Source organism: Siniperca chuatsi, linkage group LG12 (assembly GCF_020085105.1).
Source record: "Siniperca chuatsi isolate FFG_IHB_CAS linkage group LG12, ASM2008510v1, whole genome shotgun sequence".
Taxonomy (NCBI): Eukaryota; Metazoa; Chordata; class Actinopteri; order Centrarchiformes; family Sinipercidae; genus Siniperca; species Siniperca chuatsi.
Window position 1 is genome coordinate 10827736 of NC_058053.1, and position 17215 is coordinate 10844950.

Below are 17215 nucleotides of genomic sequence, written 5' to 3' on the forward strand. Positions count from 1 at the left end.
CAGTTGTATGAAACCAAGTCTGAAGTTGCCCCCCTGACTCGATCAATGTGATTACCAACAGTCTTGGCAACCTGTCCACCCTTGTTAAACCCCATGTCAAAAACCTTGGTGTGATATTTGATTCCGCTTTTAAATTAGACAAGTAAGTCAATACAGTAGTAAAGCTGGCCCCCTCCTTTATTGCAGAACTCCTAACCCCTTATTCCACCTCCAGGTCCCTAAGGTCGGCTGACTTGGGGATCCTGACTGTCCTGCGATCTAACCTTAAGCTCAGGGGTTTTGCTGTTGCAGCTCCTAGGCTCTGGAACAGCATCCCCCTCCCTATCAGATCTGTCATCTCCATGGACTCTTTTAAGTCCAGGCTTAAAACATAAAACGTACTTTTACTTACTAGTGTTTCAATCCTCCTGATGTGGCTGATTTTTTGACTGATGCCTATTCCTATGAGTGTTAGCTGTGCCTGTGAGTTGTGTGCATAGATTTCTATGTCTGTGTTTCTATTTATTTTTTCCATTGGCAAAAGTGGTACTGCAGCCTACACCGTCAGCATGGATTCGTCCGAAATTCGGTTTGCACGATCTAGGGTCATGACTCAGTTGACGCATAAAATTTGGTAATGATTGATACAACTGGCCGTGGCTTATTACAACAAATGTAAATTTCTACACATTTTACATTCCAAACATCAAGAAATATGTCCTACAGAGCTGAAATTTTTTCAGCACATCCGCTGATGTGTGACAAAAGTTTGACTGACTGCAACCTATGGTCAATTAATAAGTCTGTCACTCTAACTATAGTTTAGTCGAACTCCTCCTAGACCTTTTGTTACAAAATCATAAAATATGATAAAATTATTTTTCCACACTACTGCCTTTGAACAGTATGTTTTCCAGTCTTTGTGCTGATCTCCACCGAATTGCGAATTGCATCATGCCGTGGGACTGCAGGTCCAACTGGCATTGCCTCCATGGGTTGCATGTTGCGGCTTGCATCGGAGGCTTGGACCCCGTTAATACCTGCTTGCAGGTCAAGTTATAATTAATATCAGTCAGTTATTACATAATAATACAAATACCAAGCCATTTTTGCCATACATCTTTATTAATGTATACATTATGTACAATAATAAGTTATATATACAGGTATACTTTGGTTCTGTGATGAGTCTGTGTGTGTTTCTACATGTTCTACTATACTATGTGTGCTACTGAGGTAAGTAATCCATGTTTGGCTTCTGTATATCATCCTATCAGCATAATATATGTCACACAAGATTTTGCCTGTCTGAAAACAGGGCTTGGATCCATTTCATTTCAATCCACCAATTAGATTATTTACAAAAGGTCAACAGCATAAAACATAATAAAAAAAAAACTACTTAAACCTGTTTTGAATTGAACTGGATTTGATGAAGACAACCCTGCTCTAAGAAGGCAGTATATTTAAATGTGAGCTTGTTATTTGCCTTGACAGGAGATATTAAACAAGAAAAAATGTGATTACATGCTTGATAAACATGCACATTCATTAATTTAAAGTGCTGGAGTCCGGCCCCAGAGTTTGCAATGTAAAATATGAAGAAAAAAGCAGTAGAAAAAGAACTTGGCAGTGGGTGATGTGTTTGATTTTGTGCAGAGCAGTAATGGGACATTATGCTGACAACATCAGATAATTCCCAAGAAATGAAATCAAAGCAAGTCTTGGCATTGCTTGTTAAAACTGGCCTTTGGAGCTTACTGCTTAGTTTTGAAGCTTAACTGCTAGAGAAAGCCGGACATTGACCTACAGCATCGTATCTGTTAATGGAGCTAAGATGAGCATTAACGTGACGCTCTTCACAAAGTTTAACTTGAAGCTTATCGGAGCCACCGGTCGGTCTGTATGTACAACATTTAATCGGCTTCAGCTGCTTTTCAGAAGAGGACAACCCACACAACCTGCATATTGTTCTCATTTGCCATATTGGTCCCATAGGGGAGAGGGGAGCTTAAATCCTGTCTGAGCTGACCACAAAAGCTGAGTAAGGTCAGACGTTATAGGACGTGCTGCTTCCAGCACGGCCGGCTGCATTCTTGCACTGCTCACAGTGCCGCAACGCCGGGGGCAGTTAGTCATGCCTCTGCCGTGGCATCTCTCTTTTTAATGCAGGGTTTTACAGCTTTTCCACTGGGCTTTCAGTGGTTAAGTGGCCCTAAATGCTTAATTGGGTGCTGGAAATCACAGGCACTTTGCACCCGCTCTGTAAACCACAACACTTCAGCCTATTAGGGGCCCAGGGAGCCACACGCCAAATAATTAGGGCTGGCGGCAGCACTAGACCGCAGCATTGGGGTAAAAGGGGAATAAGCGGGGAGAGAAAGAATTATGGGGGGGGTCACAGACTGGGTCACTGCTGAGGAAGTAGTTGCAGAAAGAGAGTATGTTGGGAAAATGTAGGGAAAGTGGATTTACATGTGTGTTTAGGCAGAACACGAGCAGCAGAGTAATGCTGTATTTGTGCTTTGTATGGGATTAACACTGAACACCAGATAAAATGTTTATATGTTTTGGGATTTTTTGCCAATATAAATGATTGGTTAAACTTTTCTGTAAACTTTATCTGTTCGGGATCAGTGTTTCCACACATATAGTAATCAATTAATAAAGCTGAGTTGGGGTTTTGAAGTAAACAACATTGCAGAATCAACCCAAAATTCACATAAAAAAGCAGTTTTAAGCATTCAGTTAAAAATACCAACATAATGTCTTTAGGTAATTCTTTAAATATACCACAGTTATGAATATTAACTGATGCTGCGGTCAAACCAGGTCGCTTTCTTTATACGGACACAAACATCTAGTTATTCAGCTGCGGTTTAACCAGACAGTTTTGGTCCTGAACAGAAGGTTCAGTGAGAGGACAGCTAAGAAGACATCCTTATTCCTCCTACTAATAATGCACTGTTATACCGGTGTGCCTGCAAGAAAGGCACTTAATTGGCACTGCTGCAGTGGAGCTGCTCAGTGACCATTTCCATCAGCACACCATTGCATCTTTTTGTGTGATTTTGTAAGCTGCATACAAAATTTTGTATCAAATGTTTTGAAAAAATACTGTAAAAGCTGTTATTGTGTTGCGTCCAGCGCACAGTTAACCTAGCTATGTTTGGCTAAAATTCCCTAGCATTTGAAAAAGACAAAAATCTAATAAAACAGAAACAAATTCTGATTATTAGATTCTTTGTCAGAGGAGAAAATATCTGAACTAACAAACTAAAGAATAATCTTAATCTTTGGTCTTTGATTTTGCCTTTCTCAAACTCTGCAACAGTTTAGAAAGAGAGAAAATTAAGGCCATATAAAGTATTACTAGCTTCTTGACAGAGAAAACCGATAATAGGAAAAAAGGATTGTGCACAGGGAGGTCCACTGACATTCTTCATGTGATGGGGTAAGGACTGTACTGTATATGTGCTGTATCTGTCCCTACATATATGTATACAGTAAGGCATCCAAGTCTCTGAAGTCTCTGCTCCACCTGTTAGCATGTTTAGACACTGGCGCAGCGCTGGGATGGAGATGAGCACGGGGATGGACAGACCAACTGGCTGTGAAAACTGCCGATGCCCTGCCGTCCGGCAGCCGCCGCTATCTCACTGCTGCCCAGCACGTCCGAGCAGAGTGACTCAACAGCGTCCAGCCTCTCGATCTGTACCAGGCGGGTCAGGAGGTCGGGGATGCTGTAGCCCGCCGTGCTCACTCTCTCGAAGAGCTGCAGGCCGTCGCTCATGCCACCGATCTCGTCACGCTTCAGCCCGAAGCTCTCGGCCAGATGCCTCCACGTCTTCACCACGGCCGCCTCGCTGCTGTAGGAGGAGCTCAGCATGCGGCTGGCCTTCTCCAGACAGTCGAAGGGAAGCTCTGTTGGGCTCAGGCCTGGAGAGGGACAGGAGTGTTAGAACTGATTGAGTACACAAACATAGTCAATTACATTAAGATTTAAATAAAATGTCATTTTTGTGCAAGCGGCGTGGCTGGTTGGTTGGTCGGTCCACGACTTCGGTCAAGACTGAACTGTCACGACAAGTATTGGATGGATTGCAGTGACATTTCAATATTCAAGGTCCCCAGAGAATATTTCTGACTTTTCCTCTAGTGCCACCATCAGGTCAAAATGTACATTTATCCAATACTTTGGTTTATGACTAAATACTTGCAAAACTAAGTACTACTAAAGTACAGCGTCACAGAGCCGCTTGTGTGGCAGTAGACTCTTATTCTTGTCCTTTGCTCACCCTCATATGATGATGCTGTTCGTATTGATTCATACCGTCATTCAAGGATTTCAGCTAAAATATAGATGAAGTAGTTGGTTGTATTGTTTTATACCCATCCAGTTGCTGTATTCTTGTTTTATATTTTGGTTTTTGTTCTATCTTAATCTACTTTGCTGCTGCGATGATGTTTGAGTGTATCTAAAAACATGCCTCTACTGGCATTAGGGGGAAGTTATTTCTTAAACAAACATATATACATGCACACACCTTTACCTCTTAACTAATTTAGTCATTGATTAAGTCTGAATTTTGTTTACTGTAATGACTTATTTCCAATGCAGTTTCACTTCCTAAAGCAGTTTTTTTGAAAATGACAGTCCATATCATTTCTCACAACACAGTTCATAAAAAGAGTTCATCTTCACTAGAAAGAAGTAAAATGCCCCACAGTATTCGCATAAATCAATTGATTACAAGGCTTGATGAGATGGATGTTTTTGTCTGTGAAAGAGAGACTTACCCTCTGTCACATTGCAGGCTCTGGCATACAGATCCAGGATCTTTTTCCTTCGACTCTGTAGCATCTGTGTGGTAAAAGAAATAACAGCACTATGTGATTTCCAGATGAAACTGAACTGTGGATCTGTTCATAATCATATTCTTTACTCCAGTAACGTCTTTAAAAGCTCTATCTTCTTACCCCTGGGGTTTTATTGTTGTTATTGATTGCGTTCACACTGCTCATGTGATTGGTGCTGGTGATGTGGTTGACATTGCCGATGTGGTTGGGACTCGGGGTGTTATTGGCCTGGCCGCCTGTAATGTTGGGGGTCCCGTTGTAGGCTCTGTCGCGGTCCAAGAGGCCCAGAGAGAGCAGGCAGAGGTCGGGCTTGTTTCCCAGGTTGACGAGGCACAGGTTGGGGTTGTTAGTCTCAGCTAATCCTTGCTTCTCAGACGCCGCCTCCTCATCGCTGTCAATGCTACGGCTCAACAGCTGCTCGTTCTCTGATGATGCGTCATTTTCACTGCACACACAAGCACACACATATTTGAACTTATTTACATGTGCACATACTTATTGGTACCCTATAAAACACTTAAAATGTGCATGGTCTCCTGCCAGTATTTTCCTACACAGTAGCTAGATTCTTACTACCTGTGGGCTTACTGGCAGGTTGTGGTTTTATTTTCATTAAAATGCTACACAGCAAACCATTAAATGTGCAACGTGAGTATTATATATTGCATACTATTTTTCGTCACAATGTTTTGTTAGTACTCCATAATTCGTTGTCCACAGTCACATAGAAGATCATTTTATTACCTTTAGAACGGAGCCAAGCTAACTGTCTCCTCCTGTTTCCACTATTTATGCTAAGCTAAGCTAACCGGCTGAAAAACAAATCAGAGTAAAACTTTTTATACAATCGCAATGAACCTACAAAAAAATCTAAGAAGGGGGATTTTAGATAAACTAGAAATTAACTCAGTTGACAGTTTATTAGATACAGTATACCTAGATGAAGGTTATAAAGGTCTGTTTTGTCTGCCCCATTCATTTCAATGAGGGTAGGCTACATATTAGAAACATCTCTCAGTATAACACAATACAATTCAATTAGACTGCATTAATTTTAGCTGGGTCTATACCCCTGATGGAATTATTTTTAATGTTCTTTTGACAGTCACTTCCCTCACACTCTACTGCTTTGTGCTCAGATATACTGTATCCATGCATATGCTCTAATTCTGGATTTAGTAATCAAAATAATTCTGCAGTATACACAGTTTTGCTGTTGTACTACATAATTAAATGCTGTGAGTCACAGCTAATGCACACACAATGACTTGTGTCTTTGCAAACTTAACAGGAACTTTGACATATGAAAATGAGCTAGAGAAGAATGCTGTTGTTGTTGCGATAGCTGCTGATGTTTCTAAGCTGTTCCTGTGATTGACTGAAATAGCCCTGCGTTTTACAACATGATACCATGTAATATCACTTTATTATCCGTCCTCGTCCTCCCTATGCCTGATTTTCTCCCGAAAAGCACCTTGTTGACAGAGATGCTCACAGAATGCCATTGTTTCGCAGTCCCAAGCTCTTTTCCTGAACACACACACAAAATGGCATTGTTTCCCAGACATCTAACACCCACTCTGGCAGCTAAAGCAGTGAGTTAGCACATCCTCTGGCATGCTGCTATACCACACTGTTTACTGCTATTGATGCTGAGGGGTGTGTGTCTTTGTGTGTGTGTGTGTCTCATTCTCTATTCTCTAATTTACCCCCCCCCCCATTGAAACAGCATATCAATCTAAGCATGTTCACTACAGCACTTTGAGCACAATAGCTCACTGGTTTGTGTGCAATACTGTATGCTATCATGTATTCCCACACTTCTCTTTGCACATTAGCCACTTGCGCCTATAAAGCAGCATTGTCTGCACATCTGGGGATAAGATAAATGCAGAAAGACAAAGGTGAAAAAACTGTTGTTCTTTTGTTGTCTGCCAGGACGTGCTTTCACCTGATGGTGGTTTTAGGTGAAGCCTAGAATAAATACCCCTATATGCTTCGACAACTGCCCCCTCTGTCTGTCTCTCTTTGCTAGGCTTCAGCTACCTAACTCCCCCCCCCTTCCAAAGCCACATAATGGCTCTTTGCTTCATTAAAAACAAAACAAAAAAACATTAACTGACACACACATACGTATACGCAGATACAGCCCAAAAAAAAGGGCCAGCAGCAATTATACTACTACTGCAGTGACTTGTTCTGTGGTGGCTTAATTATGGGCAGATGCTGAAAAAATTATAAAAGCTTCTTTCTGCTGTGCAAAGTCTCTGTGACGCCACATACAAATGCAAACACACACACACACGCACACATAATGCACACTGAAAGATAAGGACACATTGGTGTATATAATATAAGTATAATATAAGTGGTGAATATAAAATATTCCGCGGTATGTTTCCCATACATTCAGTACATGTATAGTTATGAAGCATAAGATACAATCTTTTTTTTTTTCAAGAGCAAAAAATGGTGGGGCAATCTGGAGTTTGGTGACAACTAATTAAAAAATCAGTGTACTAAACATAGTAGCCGTTCTACCTTTATTTCGTATAAAATCCCTTTCAAACCTGAGTGGATAAACTAAAAAATGGCTGGTGGTCATAATTTTTTTGTCCAACGCCATCATTTCAAGGCTTAGTAATTATTCTCTTCCTCACCCATCACCTCTAACAACATGCCCTCGTGGTAATCAAAAAAGGTTCCTAGCCTCCATTGGGAATCTTGTTTTGTGTCTTTCATGTTTTGTACACTCAGCATTGCTATGCTCATAACATGCTTGATGTCAGTATCTACCAAGTCCTATGTTCGATTCTTCTGCTACACACAATATTAAGCTATCTGGATTTTACCATTAATCACTGAGAATCCTTTCAGTTTGTCTGCTCTTAGTTTGTTCAACCGAAGAGTAACAGTGTGGTGAAGTTGTCTGTGAATCAAACGTGTCGCTCACCTTTTCACCGTCTTCTGAGGAGGAGCTTTTAGTTTGTCAAACTCGTCTTTCTCTGAGTAGATCACCACATTGTCTGAGAGAGAAAAATGATATAGAGGTTTATAGGTGGTTTTCCCACAAATACAGAATACAGAAGAGATAAAAGTCAGTGATAGTAATGCTGCAAATATACTAAAATCTCAAAGGATGTTGGTCCAACACCTGCCATTGTTTCATATATGAAAAGAACGCCACAATATACTCAAACTTCTCCAAAGGTCTGCTGGGTTAGTGTTGATTTAAAGCACTCACACTTTTGCTGAACAGCGGCCACTCTGGCTACAAGTGGCAATTACAGGAGATTTTCCCTCAATTTCCTGAGATTCTCTTGAGTCTTGACTCTTATTTCTCCTTTCAAAAGTTACACATTCTCACTTTGATTGTTAGTGAATGTACACGTCTCATTTTGGTACATGTAATCAACCAAACAGAAGTAACAAATACCAAAATATCTTCCACAAAAATACATTATGAAAACACAAGTGTGATAAAAGTCACACTTTGAAAGTTTATACATTTATTGAAATAGTGTTGCATAGTGGGTTGTATTATATTAATGCAAAATTAAAGATATAAAGTCAGAAAATATCTCGTTTCTGATTTTTTGGGCTCTGATCTTTTATCACTAAGCAAGACCGGATTAAATCTACACTTTTTAATAGATGTTGGCATGAGTTGGAGTACAGCGTGCAAACGGATTCCTGAGGCTAAAAGGATGTATACCTCGAACAGAGGAGCTGCAGCTGGAACGATGTATAAAATGATTATAGTGATTATTATGTTAAATTACACTTACATCATGGACACTGATAGGGATAGACAGCGTAATGAGTGAATACCTAAATGGAACAAATGCTGTGTGTATGTGTGTGCGAGTGTGTGTGTGTGTTTTTAAGTGTCTGTTTTTCATCTCACAGACTTATTAACTCAGTGTCTACATGAGTGACAGCTAGCTCCGGTAGAGCTCGGAGCAATGGGCTCCTCTCCCACATACACACACCAGTCTTCCAAAATAGCATTTACACACACACACAGTAACCAAACATTAAGTAACAATGCAGACATTTATTTTTTAATCATGCTCTAAATACTCTGTCGTGTTTTTTTTAGCTATTACATTATTAAGTTAGTGACCTCGTTGTGCCACATAATGTGTCTGTGGCCACAGATACAGTAAGTGTGTGTATGTGTGTGTTCTCATCCACATCACATGTAAGTGGTTAGTCATTCAGTCTGGGAGTGAAATTGAACAGAGCATCATTGTCAGAAGAAATGGCGCCTAAAGCAACGTATGGCTTTAGCTTTGGAAGCTTCACATTCCACCATGATGTACTCATCAAACTGCAGGTCTGTCAGCCTACACACACAAGCACACACTTGCATTTGCATGCATTATGCTACAAATTATGAATATACACATATATAATAGACTAACACACAGAGCCAACACTGTATTAACATTAAGATGTGACTGTGTCAGATTTGATGGGATGTTTCAGTTTGTTTGATTACATATTTAATATAGACTTAATCAGCATTGCATTGGTTGCTGTTGGGCAGATCATAACGTGAACTGAGAGTTTAAGTGTCACATAATTCTTACATACTGAACATGCTCCTCCAGAGATAAAAGTACAATTTGGAAGGAAACACTTTCCCCCCCACTATACTTTTTTTCTGTGTAAAATAGTTACAAACACATTTGCAATTTGCAGCTTCAATTTGAAAAAATCATTATCAGCTGAGCCCAGAGCACTACAGGAAAGTGTTGGAAAATACATTTGCAGATATAGGCTCATACAGTGTTTGGGCTCAACAAATAAGCCAGACATACAGTTACCTGAATCAAGGTTAGAGAGGATTCTTCTGCAGGATTATGTAAATTAAATACAGTGTTACTCTAATCAGTGCTGGGTGGTATCTGCTCATGCCTCAACTGACTGTGTGCTGCGTCACTGTGACTGTCTTGGAGTCACTTTATGGTCGTTAAAGCTAAGGGTGGGGAAAAAAAGCAAATTATAGTTTGTCTTGTTACTATAATTATATAGCTTTGTGTGTCTTTGTACTATTCTGAGTGTATTTTTAAGTAGTTTAAGTTTAAACTGCATCTGTTATTGAGCATATATTTTGTATCTTTTAGGAACTGTGCAATGTGTGAGTGAAGTTTATGGAAACATGGAAATGATCAGTTAGTGACTGTTGGCCTGTTTATTTTTACTGATGTGAAAACGAGAGAATGTTAGAGAAGAAAAAACAGATGGTCTGTACATAAACAGTCTCTAATGTCACAAAATTATTGTATGTTCATGCTTTACTTTGTTTTTGTATTTTTTTTCCAGGTCTTAAGAAACAATTTCAATATATCCTCTTGTACTTTTTGAATTACAATATAAATACCTTACAGTATGTACTCCGTATGATCTCAATAAAGCAACTATACAGTAACTACAGCTACTTTTATTCTCAAGTACTGTTGACTTTTATTGTCCACCCTTGGTTTAACAATGAAAAAGATTACTTATGTTTCATATAAACATAATATCCAGAATATAATGAAAACCAGGATACCAGTGTGCATGTAAACAATCTCATTGTTTTTACTGCTAGAGACTCCCCATTATGAGGCCAGGATAAAGACTGTGGTGTGAGAGACACCAAACAGGAAGCCATTAAGAAGCTTAAAAGCTGTGTGAGCTCATTAATTATTTAGTGTGTGATTGTGTGTGTGACTCATGTCTCACCAGGGACATCTTTCTTGTCTTCCTGTTTGTTGGTCTGAGCTTCCACTGCCTTCACAACTTGTCCAGAACAACATGCTGCACACACACACACACAAGGAACGTCATAACATGATAACATTTAACATGGCGTGTGTGTGTGTGTGTGTGTGTGTGTGTGTGTGTGTGTGTGTGTGTGTGTGTGTGTGTGTGTGTGTGTGTGTGTGTGTGTGTGTGTCTCACCCTGGCTACTCGGTTTGGCCTTCAGGATGTAAAACATGATGATAAGGACGATGGCAATGGCCATGATGAAAATGGTTGACATGGCGATAATGAGAGCTGTTGCTAGGTGACCTTGTCCGGTGGAATCTGAAACATGGAGGCAATGATGTAAAGTAGTATTAATGATTTGTGTCTGTATGTGTGAGAAAGGACAAAGTCAACATATAAACAAAGGATGGTAATTGGAGATAGATGAAGGTTGTCTGTGTGTATTTGTGTGTACCTTTATGTGGATGAGGAAACACAGTAGTGCTACCAGGGTCAATTTGAGGTTTTTCTCTTGGCCCGCTTGTTGACATGCCTGTAAATCACACACATAGACACACATACTTTCAATTATATCCATTACAAGCAAAACCTTAGCTACTATCACAAGGATAACACATTCATACCAACGGTCAGATTAGAGTTTCCAATTCACTTCACGTGCGACAATTTGTGTGTTTGAACCAGCCAGCAGATGGATTTAAATCCGTGTTACAATGGCAAAACTATGCCAATATTCAATTATTATATTAAAGGAATACATTTTGGGAAATACGCTCTTTTGCTTTCTCGCTGAGAGTAAGGTAAGAAGATTGATACCACTCTCAGGTCTTTACAGTAAATATGAAGCTACAGTCAGCAGTCGGTTAGCTTAGCTTAGCACAAATACTTGAAACAGGGGGAAACAGCTCACTTTTGTCTGAAGTATGAATTAAACAAATATAACGTGTAAATTAGTGAGCTTTAAAGGTGCTTGTAGGCAGATTTTGTTGCCTTAGGACAGAACCAGGCTAGCTGTTACCCTATGTTTCCAATCTTTGTGATAAGCTAAGCTAAGCTAACTAGCTGCCAGCTGTAGCAACATTACACACATGACAGCGGTATCAATCTTTTCACTTAAATCTCCGAAAGAAGGTGAATAAATGTATTTCCAAAAATGTCTAACTATTCCTTTAAATTTGGATAAATGATACATCCTTTTCTTCCAGAGATTACACAATTTTACAAATCGTTCGCAGGAGAAAGCACCAGAAATACTGTCCGGCTTGGACATTTGTCAGTGGCAGAGGCGACATGCCATCAGTCAGTTTTTATGCATGTTAGCTTTGGCCTTGCATTTTATTGACCCCCACCCAATAGTGTTGCAATACATCATTTTGCAAGCAGTAACATTTCACAAAAGCAAATTATCAGCACTAACAGCAGTCTGTCCTAAACTTTATCTCTCTCAGGCCTCTTGCCGCTACAGTAAACCAACTGTTGAATTGGGATGTGTGGATACGGGGAGGCAGCCATCTGTCCAAATTTCTTTCATTCTCTCTGTTCACTTTCCATCACTTCCATGCACCCCCCTCTTCCCCTGTTTTTCCTCTTTCCTAATGGAGCTGTAAACTCCTGGCAGCTCATAAATCAGCCCTTTTAATCAGTCTTTTATTTCACCACGTTGATATACTGTAGACCTCTTTGGCATGTGCCCTGCCGCTTCCCGTGGTCTCAGAGCCTCATGTCATCACATACACACACACACGCACACACAGGCACACATACATCAGTGCCCTGTGGCTGCAGACATTAACTCGGGGTATGTGTTTACACTCCCTGGATAAGGATATGAGCCTGAACTGGAATTCTGTTTAGCGTCTTGCGGTTTCATCTCTTAATCATGTCTCGCAGGCTGAACACACCACTGCAAAATGATAATTCTGCAGGGCAATCTGGGTACTCAGGTCCAAACAAACTGCGAGGCACAGAATTACAGAGCAGGGGAGATATAAAAAAATAAAATCAAAGCATTTTTGTTTGAGGTAAGAATTGTAATACCTCTGTAAGCAGGGATGAAGCGAAGGTTAAATTCTGATAAATACTTCTATGTGAAATTGTGATTGTAGGTACGTAGAGGGGAAAATAAGATGTGTTCTTACAGTTAGTCCCGTCTTTTTAAGTATTTAGGTAATGTATATTGGTGCACGCTTGGTAAATGGCAGCAAAAGTCAATACAAATCTAAAGGCGACAGTAGAAACTGAGAGATGCCGACAGAGTCATAACATCTGCCTGCCAAAGAGTAGCATCAGCGCAAGCACTAACACGCTAATCATCTTTCTTTCTCATACCCACTGAAGTTTTAATTATCACACACACAGAGCTAGGCAGGAGCCAGGGTAATTTAAAGATTACATGGCGAGTGTCAGCCTGCCTTCACCCTGAGCAAGTAGAACTCCCAGCTTTCAGCTCCTTTTTTATTTACTGGTAGGGGTGCATTATTTTTAAGTTCTCATCTAAAGAGGGTTTAATTAAAATGTACCACAGCCTGACTTAACAGATAGGGAGAAATAGAGAATGCTGTGTGACTGTATCTTTTATCCAGATTAATCAAACTTATTTCAGAAAGCCATACTGCATTAACAGCTTGCTTTGATGAAATTTAAATTATAATTTGGAAAAGTTTTCATTACTTTTTGTCTGTTGTGCATCTCCCTATCATTGATTGATAGAACACGACAGTAATTACAACTATATCCAGTTCATTAGAGACTGTAAATTGTCACGTTATTCTCGAGAGAAATAATCCTCAATCCCATTTTATATTTTATGTTGTTTTTGAAACAAATAGAACTGGGTAGTAAGCAGGCACTAATACCTCAAAAAGTATCTCAGTAAATGTCTTAGAGAGAATATTTTTTGTTCTATTGTTTGCTCATATATCCATTACATGCAAAAGCTACTATCACAGGGATAACACATTCATACTTTCGGTCAGATTAGAGTTTCCAATTCACTTCATGTGTCTTGGATTGAACACACTCATTTCCACAAACTATGTGTGTGTTTGAACCAGCCGGCAGATGGATTTAAAACCTTCTTGCAATGAAATCAGCAAAATTGTGCCAACATTGATTAAAGGAATACTTTGAGATTTTGGGAAATAATCTTATTTGCTTTCTTGCAGGGAATTAGATGAGAGGATCGATATCACTCTCATGTCTGTCTACAGTCAACGGCGGGTTAAGTTAGCTTAGCATGAAGACAGGGGAAAACATCTAGCTTGGCTTTAAAACAAGAAACTTGAATGTAAAATTATCTGACCGCACCAAAAATTGCAATTCCCAAAGGAGCTTGATAAATCTGAATACAAGATGAAATGACTTGCCACACTGGCAATTTTTTTGTTGTGTTACATCATTCTATCTTTTATCTTCAGAGCATCATTCAATCACTCGTTTCCATGCCTGGGAGAAACAATTAGGGTGCTGCTGAAAAGCAAATGTTTATTCATACACACACACACACACACATATTCCTGTTCCTACTTCACACCCTCTCCTCTGCAGGCCCAGGGTGCTTTTTGAGGTTTTCATCTTTCAAAACACACTCATTAAATATGACACAATGACAATGCCATTCATTTCCAGGCTCTTCAATTACACTCAAACTGGGTTTTGAGTAATTATGGGCCCATAAATATAATTCCAATAGAAGTATGTATCAGTGAGGGTCACACTGTTCAGATCCCATTGACATTCTCTCATTTTTGGATCAATGTGATGTATTTGTCACATCTGGACAAACCCACAGAGGGCACCGCAGGACGGTGAAAATATCCGGCTCCAGCTCTGCAATAAATACTCAACTTGTATTGAAAGTATTTTTTTCTTTTTTCTGACTTTTAAAATTACCACCTTACAGAAAATTACTTAAAATGTGAAATTACATCAGAAGTCTTGGAGGTCTATTAATCTCATCACCTTTAAAATATTATTTTCAATTATTGTGATGAAGATTAAATACATTTTGAGACTGCTTTTCAGGTTTGATAACATGGACATTTTTTGTCCAAGAAGACAGTTATCCACTGTATCTAAATTATATTCTAATGGACTGAAGTCTAATCTTCTTCTCATTTTCATGGTGTTTTTAACTATATCTTTTTTATCTTTTTATCTTTTATCTGCCTTGTAATTTTGACTATAATTACTCTTGCATAGTTTCTATTTTTATTTCTATTCTTCTAATTATTTATTCTTTACTTTCTCTATTTTTCTGTACTTCTGTCCTTGTGCTGCAGCAACACCTGAAACAATATGACAATTAATTACATTTACATTTCAGGCATTTATCTTTCTCTTTCCCCAGAGTGTCTCGGGGAAGATTTATAGTGAGTTTCAATTTAGAGCACAAAAAAATTACTGTTCAAAGACAATACAATAAAGAAGTAGAGGTAGTGCAAATACCTGGGAAGTAAATGACAGGAGGCTAAAGGAGATAAATGAAACTTTGCTGTGCATGATGAAAACTAAGAGAAAGAGGTGATAATTCATAAAACAAGTTAGCAAGACACCCTGAAGGAGACATTGTGGTGATTGAAAATTAATTAAAATTCAAGCATGAGGAAATGCAAAATACAGTATATTAAGTATAATGATTGATTGATTGCCATCTACTGGGGGTTTGAAAGGCAAAATGCCTGAACTTATAGAGGACCAATGTAAGAAAATCAATTACAGCAGGAGTTGTCACTTGGCAACATGCATGTGTTGTGTTGCAAGTGTGAAGAAACGTTTATGAACTACTGAGGCTGATAGTGAATGGAAAACGGAAAAATGGAGACAACCACTGGTAAATATTATTGTCCAGAGATGTGGTCGCAGCAACAGTTGGCGCCATGCATGCACACTCTCTCACATACACACACACACACATGCATGTACACACAGTGTCAGGTATTCAGGGCAATCAGTGAGGCAGTGAGGTTATGGATAAGCTGCCAAACACCCCTCTGGAGCCAGAAAGATGCAGAGAGGGGAGGGGAGGGGAGGGGAGGTGTTCGACTCCTTCATCAGCGAGGCCCGCTGACAGGGGAGAACAGTGACCAGAGGGTCTGGGGGAATTCAACACAACCTCTGACCTCCGATTGTTCCCTCAAACTAAGTCCAGGCTTTCAACATGCGGTACATCTGCTTTTGAACAGCCTGTCGCCTTTTATTTCCTTTCATTTAGACAGAAAACTTTAATGTTTGGTAGCTTTTAATCAAAGCAGAAATCAGGTCTGTGTGAAGATAAATGTTGAAAAAGAAAAAGGGGGAATTCATAGTTGAAAAGAGACTAAAAATAGGATGTTGGGACTACAGGTTGCAAGAAAGCAGGCGGAGGAAAGGGAAGGGAGAAATGAAACTGTGAAGAGGTTGGTCTTACATTCTTTGGTGTTGCGTGGTGCGTTCTGGCAAGAGTGGCAAACCATCCCATAGATGTTCCTGGGTCTGTTTTCCAGCATGTAATACCTAGGAGACATAAAATACATGGGTATAAACCAGCAACTTGTTAGACTATATAATTAGGCTACACTAGACCTGGTTAGACTTACTGGTAACTTAACAGCGATAAATCTGAAGAGATTCCTGCCATAAGAAAGGTAAGAAATCAAGGTAGGAAAAGAGAAGATTTTTAAATAAAAACTATTTTAAACCTTGCAAGTAAGCACTATGGGCAAGCATGGCAGGTGTGTATACAGTATGTGACCTCCCTACCTTTCAGACATACTGTACCTACACAGTGCATAAGTATGGGGAAGCAGCTGAGGTGAAAAGTTTGACTCGGTGAAGAAATGTACATAATTGATGCCCTGAAGGCCCTAAACATGGCTTTGTACATATTATCGCCCTGAGTCATGAAGCGTCCATTAGAGGAAAGGAGAGGGGGAGGCAACAAGGAGTCAAGCCTGTAAATGACTGGTAGTAGTATTAAATCATTTAGGTTTGAAAGCATGAGCAGAATTTATACGAATATGTACATAAGGTATGCAGTGCGCAGGTTATTAGCTGATGCCTTCATATATCTGGATATAGTCAGAGCAACTGGTTCAATCTTGTTCTCATGGACACCTTTAGGGATTTCTAAGGATTTTGGTGGACAGATAGTTGAGGGAATATCGGACTTTTTTGCTGGTGAATTTTGGATTTTGGACATTAGTCCCTGTATTTTAATAGCTCTGCACAATTACAAAAGTTTAACAGATTTTAACAGTTCATGAAGATGAGCAAACATCTGACTCATTTATGAAGAACAAATGATTTGTTCAACACTTTATGTAAATGTTCCACACAACATGAACTCAGATTGTACTCCTTTATTCTAAATCAATAGTCTAAAGCCAAAAATGGCAGCACACGTGTGCACACGCACAGGAGGACGCACATGCACAAGCATGCATGTGATTCGATACGCATTCCTGCCAATGGTTTCATAATATTCCAGTGATCTACAGGTGGCAGTAACACACCAAGAAACACAGCAATGCACCAGGAAAAGGCAGGGAAGAAGAAGACTATTAGCAAGTAAAACATGGATGTAAACAATGCAAGTTTAAAATGTTCCAAAAATTGTCTTTGCAAATGTTTTATGAGG

At 39.5% G+C, this 17215-nt stretch overlaps 1 protein-coding gene across 3 annotated transcripts in view; it reads right to left on the reverse strand.

Annotated features, from left to right (window-relative positions):
* Positions 1–1083: 1083 nt before the first annotated feature.
* Positions 1084–17215, reverse strand: part of edar (ectodysplasin A receptor) — a 42363-nt gene continuing 26231 nt past the window's right edge. For all 3 annotated transcript variants that reach the window (XM_044216511.1, XM_044216513.1, XM_044216512.1), the window contains 8 exons: positions 16007–16092; positions 11054–11131; positions 10792–10917; positions 10573–10647; positions 7793–7865; positions 4960–5284; positions 4780–4843; positions 1084–3918 (listed from right to left, as the gene is read on the reverse strand). In XM_044216511.1, the coding sequence (XP_044072446.1) occupies positions 3533–3918; positions 4780–4843; positions 4960–5284; positions 7793–7865; positions 10573–10647; positions 10792–10917; positions 11054–11131; positions 16007–16092 (1213 nt within the window). In that variant the 3' untranslated portion in view covers positions 1084–3532. The remainder of the gene's footprint in view (positions 3919–4779; positions 4844–4959; positions 5285–7792; positions 7866–10572; positions 10648–10791; positions 10918–11053; positions 11132–16006; positions 16093–17215) is intronic.